This window comes from Schistocerca americana, chromosome 4, assembly GCF_021461395.2.
Source record: "Schistocerca americana isolate TAMUIC-IGC-003095 chromosome 4, iqSchAmer2.1, whole genome shotgun sequence".
Taxonomy (NCBI): Eukaryota; Metazoa; Arthropoda; class Insecta; order Orthoptera; family Acrididae; genus Schistocerca; species Schistocerca americana.
In genome coordinates, this window is record NC_060122.1 from 301,761,365 (window position 1) to 301,777,386 (window position 16,022).

The window sequence follows — 16,022 nt, forward strand, 5'->3', positions numbered from 1 at the left end:
CCATTGAATATTACATGTTCCAGTTACTTCCAGTTCCATAGCTGGCATTTCATTCTTTATGTGCAATACTAGTTATGTTGCCATCAATCCTTTTTCCTTTGAACATAATACACAAATAGGTCCACAACACTTTCACAGAATCTCACATGGTGTTTTCATAAGATAAACTATTGAATCCATTGTAACCAACCAAATTCCTAAACCCCCAAGCTGGATTCTGTTACATTAATGATATTTCCATAATCTGGACCAGAGCCAAGAATTCTGTCTTCATCTCTTCAGAACCTTCACACTTGTACATTTTCATTTTCTGTTATCAGCTCACAGAACCACCTTCACAGACGACAACCTCTACCTTTCTAACGGCTGCATGGAAACATACATCCTATTAAGATCACTCGACACGAGCAGTATCTTCATTTTGACTGAAGTCACATCTTCTGCACAAAAGGGCCCCTTTATACATTGTCCAGTCACATTAATGCAATTACGTGTCAAAAGCCCAAATAATCACCTTTTGCAGTGCAGATCACTGCAAGATGTGCAGGAAGAGAATCAGTAAGGGTCTGGAAGATACCAAGATGGTTGTGGATCCATGCTGATTCCAGTGCCGTGGCAGCTGCATTACGTTTCTCTGTTTAGGATCCATGGTGTGAACAGCCTGGTCGAGGTGGTCCCAAAGATTCTTGATTGGGTTTAAATCCATGGAGTTTGGTGACCAGAGTAGTATGGTAAACTCAGCCTGTTGCTCTTCATACATTGCGAGCTGTGTGACACATTGCATTGTCCTGTTGGTAGATGCTATTGTGCGGAGGAAAACCAAACTGCATGCAGGGATGAACATGGTCCCCAAGGATATATACTTACTTGTATTGATCCATTGCACCTTTCAGAATAATGAGATCACCCAGGGAATGCGCCCTGGTTGTTTGCTTTCAATGTTTCACACTGTATATGCTAATATCCATCTTTCTGATGGAGCATAAAATGTGAGTCATCTGAAAAGGCCAGCTGTCCCCACTCAGTGGACATCCAGTTGCAGTATTGGTGTGCAAATTCCAGCCTTCATTGGTGATGAACAATGGTCAGCATGGGTGCATGAACCAGGCTGCTGCCGTGGTGGTCCATACACAACAACCTTCACTGAATGGTCATTGAACAGACATTATTGGTAGCCCCTGAGTTCATCTGGGTGATCAGTTACATGTCCGTTCATCTGTACACATCTCCACTGCTGCTGTTCATTCCCATCATCTATGGCTTTTGGTCCACAACAATTTCTTCAGCACCAGTTTTGTATAGTGCCATTTTGCCACGCATCTTGTACTTTAACCACAGCAGCAAGCAAACACTTCGTTGTTTCAGAAATGGTTCCACCCTAGGGCCAAAAGCCGCAGATCATGCTCTTTTGAACGTAAAATAAATTGTTCCATTTCCACATTCTGACAATGACTGCACTGTGTTCTAAGACCCTCAACACACTTCATATACCATCCACTGCTGTTGCTGCCACCTCCTTTCTGTGAGTGGTTATTGCATGGTGACTTCAAATACACTCCTGGAAATTGAAATAAGAACACCGTGAATTCATTGTCCCAGGAAGGGGAAACTTTATTGACACATTCCTGGGGTCAGATACATCACATGATCACACTGACAGAACCACAGGCACATAGACACAGGCAACAGAGCATGCACAATGTCGGCACTAGTACAGTTTATATCCACCTTTCGCAGCAATGCAGGCTGCTATTCTCCCATGGAGACGATCGTAGAGATGCTGGATGTAGTCCTGTGGAACGGCTTGCCATGCCATTTCCACCTGGCGCCTCAGTTGGACCAGCGTTCGTGCTGGACGTGCAGACGGCGTGAGACGACGCTTCATCCAGTCCCAAACATGCTCAATGGGGGACAGATCCGGAGATCTTGTTGGCCAGGGTAGTTGACTTACACCTTCTAGAGCACGTTGGGTGGCAAGGGATACATGCGGACGTGCATTGTCCTGTTGGAACAGCAAGTTCCCTTGCCGGTCTAGGAATGGTAGAACGATGGGTTCGATGACGGTTTGGATGTACCGTGCACTATTCAGTGTCCCCTCGACGATCACCATGGTGTACGGCCAGTGTAGGAGATCGCTCCCCACACCATGATGCCGGGTGTTGGCCCTGTGTGCCTCGGTCGTATGCAGTCCTGATTGTGGCGCTCACCTGCACGGCGCCAAACACGCATACGACCATCATTGGCACCAAGGCAGAAGCGACTCACATCGCTGAAGACGACACGTCTCCATTCGTCCCTCCATTCACGCCTGTCGCGACACCACTGGAGGCGGGCTGCACGATGTTGGGGCGTGAGCAGAAGACGGCCTAACGGTGTGCGGGACCGTAGCCCAGCTTCATGGAGACGGTTGCGAATGGTCCTCGCCGATACCCCAGGAGCAACAGTGTCCCTAATTTGCTGGGAAGTGGCGGTGCGGTCCCCGACGGCACTGCGTAGGATCCTACGGTCTTGGCGTGCATCCGTGCGTCGCTGCGGTCCGGTCCCAGGTCGACAGGCACGTGCACCTTCCGCCGACCACTGGCGACAACATCGATGTACTGTGGAGACCTCACGCCCCACGTGTTGAGCAATTCGGCGGTACGTCCACCCGGCCTCCCGCATGCCCACTATACGCCCTCGCTCAAAGTCCGTCAACTGCACATACGGTTCACGTCCACGCTGTCGCGGCATGCTACCAGTGTTAAAGACTGCGATGGAGCTCCGTATGCCACGGCAAACTGGCTGACACTGACGGCGGCGGTGCACAAATGCTGCGCAGCTAGCGCCATTCGACGGCCAACACCGCGGTTCCTGGTGTGTCCGCTGTGCCGTGCGTGTGATCATTGCTTGTACAGCCCTCTCGCAGTGTCCGGAGCAAGTATGGTGGGTCTGACACAGCGGTGTCAATGTGTTCTTTTTTCCATTTCCAGGAGTGTATAAGAGGTGGTCACATTAATGTGACTGGACCATGTAGTTTTGCTATCTGCGGACAGCACATCTACAGTAGTGAGTAATCCATCTCCAATATGTTTTAAGCCCTTCACAAATGGCCAATACCCACCAATACAGTCTAAAAAAAGTCTCCAATACCGTATTCCCTCCAACTAAACTGGGCCAACATTGTGCAATAATACCCTGCAGTGGACTAACTGGACCATATCCTCCAGAGGCTTCAGCTATCTCTCATTGTGAGCTGAAATCAGCAATATCCTCTCCAACATGTGGTGTTCCTCAAGGTTCCATCCTGTGTCCATTGCTTTTTCCTGTATACATTAATGATCTCTTGTCTGTTACATTGCCATATCCTAAGTTTGTTTTGTTTGCAGATGATACAAACATTGCAATAAGTAGCAAGTCAAGTACAGATTTAGAAAAGACTGCTAGTCAAATTTCCACTGACACTGATAAATGGTTTAAAGCTAATTCACTGTCATTAAACATCGAAAACACCCACTATATGCAGTTCAGAACCTGTAAGAGATTTTCTTCCAGCATATGTATAACATATGAAGACATTCAGAATGAAAAGGTTGACAGTGTTAAATTATTGGGATTACAACTTGTTAATAAATTCAGTTGGAAAGGGCATATCACAGAATTTGTGAAGTGCCTAAACAAGTCTGTATTTGCAGTGAGAATGATGTCAAATTTAAGAGATATAAATATGAAAAGACTTGCATACTTTGCTAACTTTCATTCTATTATGTCATGCGGGATCATATTCCGTGGTAACTCATCAAACCGAGCGAAAGTTTTTAGAGTGGCATGTAATATGACTCATTTGTGGTATAAATTCAAGAATGACATGTAGAAACCTGCTCAAGGAACTTTGTATTCTAACCACTGCTTCTCAGTACATTTATTCCTTAATGAAATTTGTTGCAAGTAATATATCTCTATTTCCAACCAATAGCTAAATACATAGTATCAATACAAGGAATAAGAACAATCTACATAAAGAGCTAATTCAGGAACACACATTTCCCTTAATTTGCCAGCAACCATTAAAAACTTGGTTTCGGCTAAAGCACGGTTTAAACAGACTTTCAAAGATTTATAAATTATAGAGTGCAGCAATCAGTCATCCTTTTTTGGCTGGTTTTATTACGGAAATCCAGATTTCGGCTAGTGCTCAACCATTATCAATGCACTATTTTCTAATCTTGACACATGTTAGTTCCCTGTTGTTTGGGTGTCAGTCACAGTTCTTTGAATAGTACTGTAGTATTCAAAGTAATGTGACTGACACCCAACCAACAGGGAACTAACATGCATCAAGATTAGAAAATAGTGCATTGATAATGGCTAGGCACTATCCGAAATCTGTATTTGTGTCATAAAACCAGCAAAAAAAAAAAAAAAAGGACAACTGATTGCTGTGCTCTGTAATTTATAAATCACATAACAGTCACTGAGTGCACCCACTTTCCTAATGGGAGGTAACCTGATGAGAGTTTGAAAGACCTTTTTGTAGGCAACTCCTTCTACTCTATAGATGTATAACTTAACAGGGACTATTAGACCAGCTTAAGTAAAAATATCCGTTAGATTTCAGTTTTGACAGCACTTGGTCACAACAGTCAAGATTAGGTATTTTGTGTATGATAAGTTTATTAAAAGTGTTTTCATTCTGACAGTGTGTGCATTCTGTAAATATTAGCAGTTCCAGTATACTGTAATGTATTCACCTGTTTCGACAATCCCCTGACAAATAATCAGGGTAATGAGCATTATATTCAAATGTTTTATGTCTTATACCTTCTCACTTGTTCCATACCAATGAGAATCATCTCATTTTTGGGTCTACGGAAGAAAATTGAATTTAAATCTAATCTAATCCAAACAGTCCCACGACTCCCAAAGTGATATTCTGCCACCTTCTCAGCATACATCATATCCTGAACCATGCTCTTGCTCCCAATTTATTTCCACATTAATAATATTCATGTGAAAAACACATATGCAAGATCTGTCCCTTGTGTCCTGTTGCTGACACACACTATTACATTAGAGACAGAGCCATCCTTATTGTCCCACTGCCTCTTCAATTTTCACCTTACCTGCTTCATCTGAGACAGTCAGTCACCTCAGCTGGACCATAACATTACGTTATCGTATACTTCTAATGTTATTATTATTATTATTATTATTTATTAATAATCTTATAATAATAATTATTGTTATTATATTTTCTCAACTCCACTAGTAGTAGTATTAATAATAATAATAATAATAATGTGCCCTGAGAATTGATACATTTAAGTGTTCTGGCTGCATTTAATTCTGAAGAAGAAGGGAAAAAAGACTTCCAGCAATGGAAATATTGTGCCAAAAGATAATTTTCATGTTATCAATGTGGTTACGAGCATTTCAGACATGTGCCTCATATCCACAAATTTTTGAAGAAAAATAAATAAGTGAAGTACTAATGAGTTGTGTATTTCTATTGATTAACAACATGTTACATGTAACAGGAGATGACAAAATGTGAATTCACTTGAATCATGATACGTATCTACAAAAATGTCTGTTATTCACAGAAGAAGCATTTCATTGAATAAAACAACAGTAGATATATATACTATTATGACTGACTCAAAAATTATCTTCTTTACATCTTTGTATAAAGATACTGCCAAACATTTTCATGATTTTCCTGTTCTCTTCACAAGAAATCAGCTCTTAACTTTTGCCTCAGATGTTAATGTGTGAATCAAACCAGTCTTCAAAAACAACCTATTTTAGGTATCAATTTGAAAGTTCCTTTACATTTTCACTGTCACTGCATAGGTTTCCTCGGAGGAAAGCAAAGTGTCTGGGAGATGATATTACTTACCAGTGTATATAAAAAGAAACATGTTACATTTCAAACAGTTTATGAAAATTAATTGTATGAATACAAACTACTGGAAATTACTGCTTACCTCTTTTTAAACCATCAGTGTTATACAGTGTAAGGATATCTTATTAATCAAGCGAGAATGATTTTACTACATACATACACAGGTGTTACAGGTTTCACACGTTCCAAAGGCTCCTTTTGCTTTTTGCTCACTCAGTGTATTTTCTAACTAATTGAAGAAGATGATATGTTGATGTTATAGATGCAAAGAAACACTACAACTCTCTTTGTTTTTTGAAAGATCACAGTTGGATATTTGCGGTCTTTCTGGTTTGGCTATTTTAGTATTTGCACAGTTGTGACAGCACTGTTGCACTGTACATTAGTATGGGTACTTCATGGGTCGATGGTGACTTGATAATAACTTGGGAACAGAACCCCTTAAGATGTAATGAAAACTTGCCTTGAGAGTCAATCTACAGGAAACAGAAAGTCCAAAACCTCAAGAGATGTGCACAGGGATAAACTCAGCACATGCTGATACAGGTGGCTGTTGACTAAGCACTTGACAACCACAGGCGGCATGAAGCGCAAAACAAAGTCCTCATAGTTGACTTCAGCATAAGCCCTGTCCCTGTCCCTGCTGGCGTACTGCCACTCACAGGTAAACACCTCTGTCAGGAGGTGTGCCCATAATATGTGTCACGTGTGCCCTCCAAGGCAGATTTTCACACGATTCTTTGCACTGCCCATGCAAGTTCATCTACCTCCATTGTGATGTCTGCTGGCAAGGATACTAAAACTACGAATGAATAAGCATCATCAAAAAGTAACACTATTAATATAAAAAATTCCTTGAAACCAGTGGTGAATTTGGTAATACCAGATGCTGTTCCTTTTGTGCAGATTTTGTGTACACTGAAGATGAAATGGTTACAGTCTTTCATAATGCAGAGATCAACATAAAAACATTTGTGCAATGTTGGGACATACAACAAATCATTGCACACCAGTAGTAGGGTAGTGATGACCACATGAGTAATTCTTTCTTCCTCCTTCGCTTTACTGTGAATTTCCCTTTATTGACTCTTATCATGTGCCTGTCTCCAAAAGTGCATTGTCAAATGCTCTTCCATTAGTAATTGCGAATTTAGGATACACAGTGCCTGTAGTACCATTTGTCAGCTGCAATGGAACTGTAGTTGCAATCACCATGGACAAATAGCATTGCAATGTATGTCTATGTTGCAATCCCAACACATAATGAGCCATTCAAATATGCTTCTATGTCAACAAACTACTAGAAATTGTATAATAGTGGGATTATTTGAAGTAAAATCAAGTTTGATAGTGTATACATTAAGTACATTAAATGGGTAAACCTCAAGGTTCCATTGTAAAATAGCATATATTGATGTTAACTTCTTTGCTTACAGGAACCAATAGTGTTCAGTTCCTGAATATTACTGAATTCTTCATGATATCCCTTTATCACACAGCTGTTCGTGCCTTTATGTCACATCTAGTGCATGTTTTCAAGGCCTTCTCTTGTGCAGGCCAGCTAACTCCCCCCCCCCCTCCCCTCCCCTCCCCTCCCCTCCCCTCCCGTCTCATTGATAAAAAGTCCTGTTTCCTTTGAACTCGTCACCTGTTTCACCAAATAGGGGAAATTCTTGTTTTAACAGTTTTACTTACCAACTGAGAACACATTTCATGTATATTGCTATTTTCAGTAGTAAGATATGATTGTATGTGTACAAGATACAATTACTTGCATTTATAGAAACTACGTCCATTGAATAATTAGTGGATGTGTTGTTGGTTGGCAACTCTGAAGTCCTTCTACCAAGATGGAGACTCCACCACCCATTATCTTATGTGTGAGGCAATACGTGAACTGCATTTTCCCTGGGCTGTGGAACAGTTGCAGTATTGCCATTATTTGACATCCAGGCCCTACTCCTGATCTAATACAATCAGACCTTTATTAGGCAGGTTGATGGAGTTTACAGAAGAAAGGTGAATGCACAAGAAAAACTGCTATGTTGTATAATGAACAATACAAAGCTATGCTGTGATGCTCTAAAACATGTACTGTGGAGAATCAATTAACGATACTAAGTGTTGTCATAAATGATTTGGATAATCGAAAATCTAGGTAGCTGAATGTATGAAGGAAAGTGATTTTTGTATTATTAACTCTAGAAAGATAACATATGTCACCCGCTTATGGTTATCTTCCAGGTATGTCATATGGTTAACTTTATAGGGTTAATACAAAGATAAATGTTAATTCTAAACAACAAAATAAATTAAACTTATTAAAATCAAATAAAAATCAGTGTTTATTAAGAGATTAGAGACACATTTTCACATGTACATACATATGTTCTTAAAGTTAATAAAATTCTGCAACCTTAATGAAATACCTAACGAAAGTCACATAGGACAGTCACTGTAGTTTCATTGTCATCTGACATAAAAAGCTTTCTCTCTTCATTGCTGCTACAGTATGAATTTGTTTTATCTGTCATGAACTCATGGTGTCACACTATGTTGGTTGTTTGCACCATTTGAAAGCTGTTTCCAGGGTTTGAAACACTTCTGCATGAGATGGTCCTGCATCATTTCCAGCACTTATGTTTTCTTCTGTTTCAACTTCTTGCATTTCCTGCTGTTTGTTTGGCTGTAATGTGATTTCAGTAAAACAATTTTTTCACCCAATATGATTTGAAAAATCTTAATCACTACTGTCAGAAGTGATCCACTCTTTCGTATCATCATCATCATCATCATCATCATCACATTCCTGGCATATTTGTATGTTTGTCATTAGCTCATTTTTATCCTTCAAAATATAATCATCTTATTGGTTACTGAATTTTCATACTCCCATTTTAGTATTCTGTTCCAAGCTTCTCAATCAAATCTCATGCATCTAGAACCATGTAACAATATTCTTTTAATTTCATTGCTTGAAAAATGACAAAATGACTTCTATTTTATCTTTATCTCAGATAACAATCCATGTAAAAGTTGTATTCTATAAAATCATTATAATGTTTCAGTAACACTTTAATCCACTGACTGTAGTGAAGATATCATATTAGGACACAAAAATTTTACTGTGAACATTCCATTTCCTCTCTCTAACAATTCAGCCATAGGATGGATTGGTGCATTACTCAGTAAAATTATGACTTTTTCCCTTGTTTACCAGTTTTGTTTTCAAATATTTTTCCTGCAGGGATAAAAGTGTAGTCACACCAGTCAGTGAATATTTGGTGTTCATCCATGCAATATTTGGCTTTTATATATTAAGGGAACCCTGGTATTTTTTGAAGCATCTGGAGTTTTTGGATTTTCCAACGAGCAAAGGTATTTTATGGGTCCCAGTAGCATCTGCACAAAGTAATATTGTTACTCGCTCTTTACTAGCTTTGTATCCTGGAGTTGAGTTCTCTCGCCAGGATTTCCAATTTAATCTGGTTTCATTTGTGTTGCAAACAAAGTCCATGCCACAGTCATTTTCATCCAGTTCTAATCTGCTGCATCTACATGAGCTGAAATTTTTTCCTCGTTGTATTTCCAATTTACAAATTCTATGATGAGATTTAAATCTGTTACTTGCCACAAACAATTCATCGCCACCTATTTTTATAGTTAACTGTAATGCCTTTTCAGAGAGCAAAAGACCAGATATCGTTTGCTTAGTTTGTGTGTGTGTGTGTGTGTGTGTGTGTGTGTGAAACAAACAATACAAAGGTACATTTTTTTGGTTTCTTCGACACTTTTTTATGTTTACTCCTATCTTCACTATCAAGTTTGCCAGTTAACTTCAAAGCTGAATCAGCATTCTTCTTAATATTGGTTATTGGAGGAGTACCTACACCATACTTACTGGTTAACTTTTTCAAATGAATCAATAATGTTTATTTTACCTTTAAGTGATAGCAGCACTCCTTTGTGCTTTGACATTTTTAAAGTTCAGATGCACAACGTGGCACAGCAGTGTAGCCATTGTCAACTGTGTCACGCAAACAATAATGGAATGGTCACTGTCTACCACAAACAATAATGGAATGGTCACTGTCTACCACAAACAATAATGAAACGCCCGAAGCAGAGGTCACACATAGTGTGGACAGTTAGTGCCAGCGTGACATATCTGTGCACACAGAGATTAGACTACAAAGATATTTGCTTGTGGTTGACAATCTGGGTAAATTCAAATCCATGTAACTGAGGTGCAGATAATTAAGCCTCCATGTATTACTGCATGTAAGAATTGATTTGTAATTTGTAATGGACTGCTCTAACTTTGAAACAGGTCGTAACTAATACATAAAAGTATATACCAAAATAAAACTATTTTGCTGTGATATAAACGTATGAACATTTACAAACTTGTATGTCAGGAAATGTTCTAATAGCATATGTTTATAAACCTTTTTGCTTCAAAAAGATAATTTACTACCTGCCAGAAAGTGGCCTTTCCTTCAAGACTCCCTACAGAATATAGCCCATATTAACTTCTGGAATGATCAATAACCAACCTCTCAAAAATTATTAAGTTTGTGTTGGAATGGAAAACGTCATTACATAATTGGAATGTTCATTCAGCAATCAGGATAACAATGCAGATGGCAGTGATTATCATTTCTGTGGAATATACAGTACCATTATTCCACATTACATTTCAAGCATAATTTAGGCACAAAACGTATTATGAAACACCACATTCTGAACCAATCCAACACAAGTGTACTACTTTTAATTTCCAACCATTAAATGTTACCATGTAACAGTAACTAAAATGTAGTAGTTTACAGCATTTATATCTTTATCTTACATTAAACCATAAAATGTGATAGCTGCCAAAGGTACTTACATATATGTTGCTTATATCCACATCTAGTCAATATTATAATTAATCCATACCTCTCAAAAGTTACACCAACTGGCAATTCTTTTCTTAAACCCTGTATTGATACAGAAAATTTAGCATACAAGGTGCAATGAACTGTTTGCTGTTTGTTATAGTCACAGTTACATTGTAAAGCAAATCACAATGTAACGAATCTGTCTCCTTGTTTTTCACTATGGTCTCTGTAAACTAATTGAGAAATATTTTGATTCACAGCAGCAGCATTTGGAGGGCAGCTGATACCTTCAGCTGATACAGCTGGTGTCCTACACCAGTGTGATGTATCTCGTGTGCAGTTTCTTGAGTGATAACAGAAAATCCTTCAGTTTTCAAGATATAGGTTAACTGTGATTACATTTTACCAAAGTTTTATTCACAAACATGCCACATGAATTCAATGTCAAAACTGAAGGCCTCAGAAATGAATAAACTAAGGACTATATGTACCAAAATGCTGAATATAGAAGTGTTATCAGAGGAGTGGAGGGAGTAAAAATAAACATATGTCATCCTAGTTCCCCCTATAGTGACAGCAGCAATAAGTTCCTTTGCTTCCATACAGTGTAATTACATGTGTGACTTGATGGCTCTGCAGGTAAGGGGCATATTATGGCATATCTGTAAACTGAAGAGCAAGCAGGCAAGCCCCCACTCACTGTAACCAGTTATGTCAAGAAGCATGCAAAATTGCTATACAGTTTCGATTTCACATTGTACTGTAGGCCCATAAGTAACTTGCTGGGTAACCATTTTCCAGGTTATGTGAAAGCAAAGTTCATGCCCAGTAAAGAGCATTATTGGTTTCAAACGTATCTGTGGGCTGTGAAACACTGTCAGCCATTGATAGTGTGCTTCTGGGTGTTCTCCTGAGTTGTTGATTCCATTTTATGCATAGTATTTCAATGACAGACCCAGCCATTATCTTCAGGTGCTGCGAGTACACGTAACAGTAATACTGGTCACACACTTTTATTTGGCCCCTCAGTGATCGGCGCATGTCGTCTGACTTCATGCCACTCCAGAATGTTTACACTCATTGCCAACCTTAAGTACATTATTTACAGAAATGAGCAAAGAGCTTGTTCTTGGTCCTTCTAGTGACTCACGCCGGCCGGAGTGGCTGAGCGGTTCTAGGCGCTGCAGTCTGGAACCGCGCAACTGCTACAGTCGCAGGTTCGAATCCTGCCTCAGGCATGGATGTGTGTGATGTCCTTAGGTTAGTTAGGTTTAACTAGTTCTATGTTCTAGGGGATTGATGACCTCAGAAGTTAAGTCCCATAGTGCTCAGAGCCATTTGAACCATTTTTAGTTACTCACCATCAACTTTTGTGGCACTTCTGCAGTGCACTAATACATTACATGTTCATTTCTTTTCTAAGCTGTAAGCCGGCTGCTCTGGGAGAAGAAAGTGGGGCTTGTCTCAACAGCCTATGAGCTATGTGCTGATTGCAAGCTCCTGCTCCCAGCATCTTCCAATGTGGGACCAAGTAAAAGTATGAGATCAGTACTCGCAGCACCTAAGGAAGACAGCTGGATCAGTTGTCAAAATATTGTGCACAAAATGGGAATCAACAACTTAACAGAACATTCAGAAGTACACTATTAATCAATCATATCGAGAAAACCTGAGAGATCACTGTGAGCCACATTGACTTTTTTGTCTGTGACTGATGTCATTTTAGCCATAAACATATAACTAAACTTTGGGTTGAAGATCTATACACTTTTTTACTGAAATATACAGACCATACAATGATACTGGTTATTTGTCTTGCTCTCTATAAATTAAAACATAGTCAACTCTGTGATATTAATAATTGGTGCCATTCAGTGTTTGTGTGTGCAACAAATACATTATGTAAAAATGAAGAAGCAGTTTATTGTTTTTTGTTGTGCTAAAATGTTATACAAATGTATAGTAAAAGTAACTACTATGTACAGTGTTTTTATGCAAAAGAGAGACTGAATAAGCAAACAGGAACTAGTGGGTAGTGGCTGGTAATATTTTTTCCTGTCTTGAAAATTATTTAAGTAATGAAGCATTCTTAAAGAATATCTGATGTATAATTTATGGAAGAGATTCTGCTGATGAGAGTGAACAGTGTTTTCATAATAAATTTCACAGAATCAAGACTTTACAGTTGCTTTTCACTCAGTATTCACTCTTGTTGTGGTCATGGCCCATCCCAGGTAACAAATTGAGCATTAAGCACAGTGAAAATGCTATTAAACATTATTATGTAGAAGTGTACACACATTTACAGTATACATGCAGTGCCAGTAAAAGTCATCCTATTTATTGTTATGGATCACTCAATTTCTATGTGCAATAAGTAAACTGAGGCATAAAATAATTAAATCAAAGCTTTTAAGTATCATAGTCATTGTCAGAAGGTGAAATCCAACGTCCAGAATGTACCTTGGGAACCTGTCTGCGTTTTTAATGCTCCTTGCAGCCCAGTGGTGGTTTTGATAAAATAGAAGATAAACATGGAACATAAAAACATATCAATCAATATGACTTCCAGTAAATGTTTGAACGGAGGCCAGTCAACAATAACCAGTTTGGCCTTACCCTACTTGTAGTATCAAAGTGCATGATAAAAACTATTAATAAAGCTGAACATATATTTACATGGGAATACAACCTGTACTTGCAACTCTCGTCATTACTGTAAGTAGAATTAGTGGCGCTGCCATCAATGACGATGGAGCAAAGTTACATCTAGCAGGTGGTCAAGACATGTTAAAGTACTGTGCTGGAAGTCTTCAACAGTTCATAATTAAGACAGTTGTCTGGCTCGAATTATTTGTTCTGAAAAATTCATGAATTTGAAAATTCAAACAAACTGATTTCACGAATACAACTTTGTGTCCAGTAGAGGACGTAAGCAGGCTAAGTGCACAAGACAGTATAATATTTGTGCAACAAAAGCATTTAAGGCAATATCTGGTAAGGGATTCTCCCAATCAGTACTGCAACTGTTCTTATAACAGAGGTTAGTCATCCCTGTCAACAACCTCAATGATTCTTGGTGGCACATCCAGTGACACAAAGTAAGGTGGCAGCTTTAATCTGATTTACTAGTATTTAATAGATGTGTTTCCTTAATGTGCACACCAAACAGTTGTTTCCACCTATATTTGGTCTACCTACCGTACTGGGAGGAAAACCACATTTTTAACAAAACATAATTTTTAGCTTCACAGTTGGCTGGTATGTCTGGAATGCCTTGTATGAAATTCCATACTGTTATTGCAACAACTTTTTAGGGAACTACTTACATCCTGCTGACACTGCTTATGAGCGGTAGTTACAAGGGGGTATCAAAAACCCAACAGATGACAGTGCAAGGCTTCACATACAGGCAAATGGAGTGTCAACCTTCACAGGTCAAGTGTGCCAAGAGAGAGCATCCTGTTAACATCAGGAGCTGTGCAGCTGGTACTGTTTTGAATACATTTGTTACCATGTCTGTGATTTCACCATGTTAGTATGAGTGAATGTGAAATTGTGTGTGGAACTGGGGAAATATGCCACAGAGGTGCTTGACATTATTCAGCAAGTGTATAGTGATACTGCAGTGAGTTGTGTGAGGTAGTTTGAGTGGCAAGTGTGCTTCAAGAACCAAAGAACATCACTGGAAGACGAGTAATTAGGATGACCTTTCAAAAGCAGAACACTCGAAAATGTCAAAACCTCTTGCAAATTGTGTGAGGATCACCGGAGAACAAGTCATAAAATTGCTACCATTTGAAAAATGTCATATTACCACCTTGAGCTGCTGGCAAAATACTTTATTTGTAGAACCTGTTTCAGTCATCTGACCATCATCAGGTTCCTACATGCCAATAAAATAATACATAAGTAAACTGTTGTGAATCTGTTAAATAATGTAAAAGTTAACAACAACACACACAGAATGAAATGTCACCTACTCACATAAAAGTGTTCACAGCTTTATGTTAGCTGAAATATAACATTGTTATCATCAGGTGGTAAAAGCATGAATTATACACTGAAAATAAAAGTATGCCATAACACAGTGATATGACTCATTATGAAAACCACAGATCATAAAGACATAAATGGTTCACATTTGTATACAATTACCTGTTATGATATCTTAATATAAATTACATCATCAATCTATAAAACTGTGCTGTGTAATGTACTCATCTATGTTAAAACTGCAGTCAGTGTTAAAGCTGAGAACAGATTTATGCCATGCACTGTACAGCTGATCACTGCAGCCACCTTTGTATGGTATGAATCTGTTCACGGCATTAATGCTGATTACAGTTTTAACATGAATGATTACACTACATAGCACATTTTTTATAGATTATTAACTGATTCTTCCGTCAGTTATTTGTAGAATAACATTATAACAAATTTAAAGCACTAGTTTGCTTTTGTTCTACACTATCACTTTTGTTGTGTTAAGCAGTTTTTGGCTTACAAGGTTATCTTCAGACATTTACTGATTGTCGACAAAGAAGTTACAATGTCACTTTTTTGCCGACAAGAGTCAGTAATTGCCTGAAGATGGCCTTGTAAGACAAAAACTGGTTAACACAATAAAAGTAATACTGCAGAACAAAAGCAAACTAGTACTTTTCATTTATTTTTATATATTGACATAATTTATTTTACAATAGATAACAGGTAACTCTATATAAATGTGAACCATTTATGTCTTTATAAAATTTAGTTTTTGTAGTGAGTTACAGGACTGTGTTATCATATACTTTTATTTTCATTGTATAATTCATGCTTTTACCACCTGATAACAACAGTGTTATATTTCACCTTAACATGATGCTGTGAATAGTTTTATGTGAGTACATGACATCTCATTCTGTGTTGTTTTTGTTAATGTTCACATCAGTTAACAGATACATGACAGTTTAAGCTTGTAATGTTACTTATATATTATTTTATTGATATACAGAACCTGATGATGGTCAGATGACTGAAACTGGTTTTGTAAATAAAGTATTTCACCAGCACCTCAAGGAAGTAATATGATATTTTCCAAATATAAAAGAGCTGTGGGGTGCCACCTCCTGAAAATATATTTCAGCCATTGTGGGTGTGTCGTACAGAATAGTGCAGGCAATCCTTATGTGCAATTCAACATGTGGCATGTTGCTGCCAAGTTGGTCCCCAGGCTACTGATCCGAGAGTAGAAGGAACACCACGTTGAAGTC

At 38.5% G+C, this 16,022-nt stretch overlaps 1 protein-coding gene across 3 annotated transcripts in view; it reads left to right on the top strand.

Moving 5' to 3' along the window:
* Positions 1-12,029, top strand: part of LOC124613245 — a 160,652-nt gene extending 148,623 nt beyond the window's left edge. For all 3 annotated transcript variants that reach the window (XM_047141928.1, XM_047141929.1, XM_047141930.1), the window contains one exon: positions 11,025-12,029. In XM_047141928.1, coding sequence (XP_046997884.1) covers positions 11,025-11,116 — 92 coding nt within the window. In that variant the 3' untranslated portion in view covers positions 11,117-12,029. The remainder of the gene's footprint in view (positions 1-11,024) is intronic.
* The last annotated feature ends 3,993 nt before the right edge of the window (positions 12,030-16,022 follow it).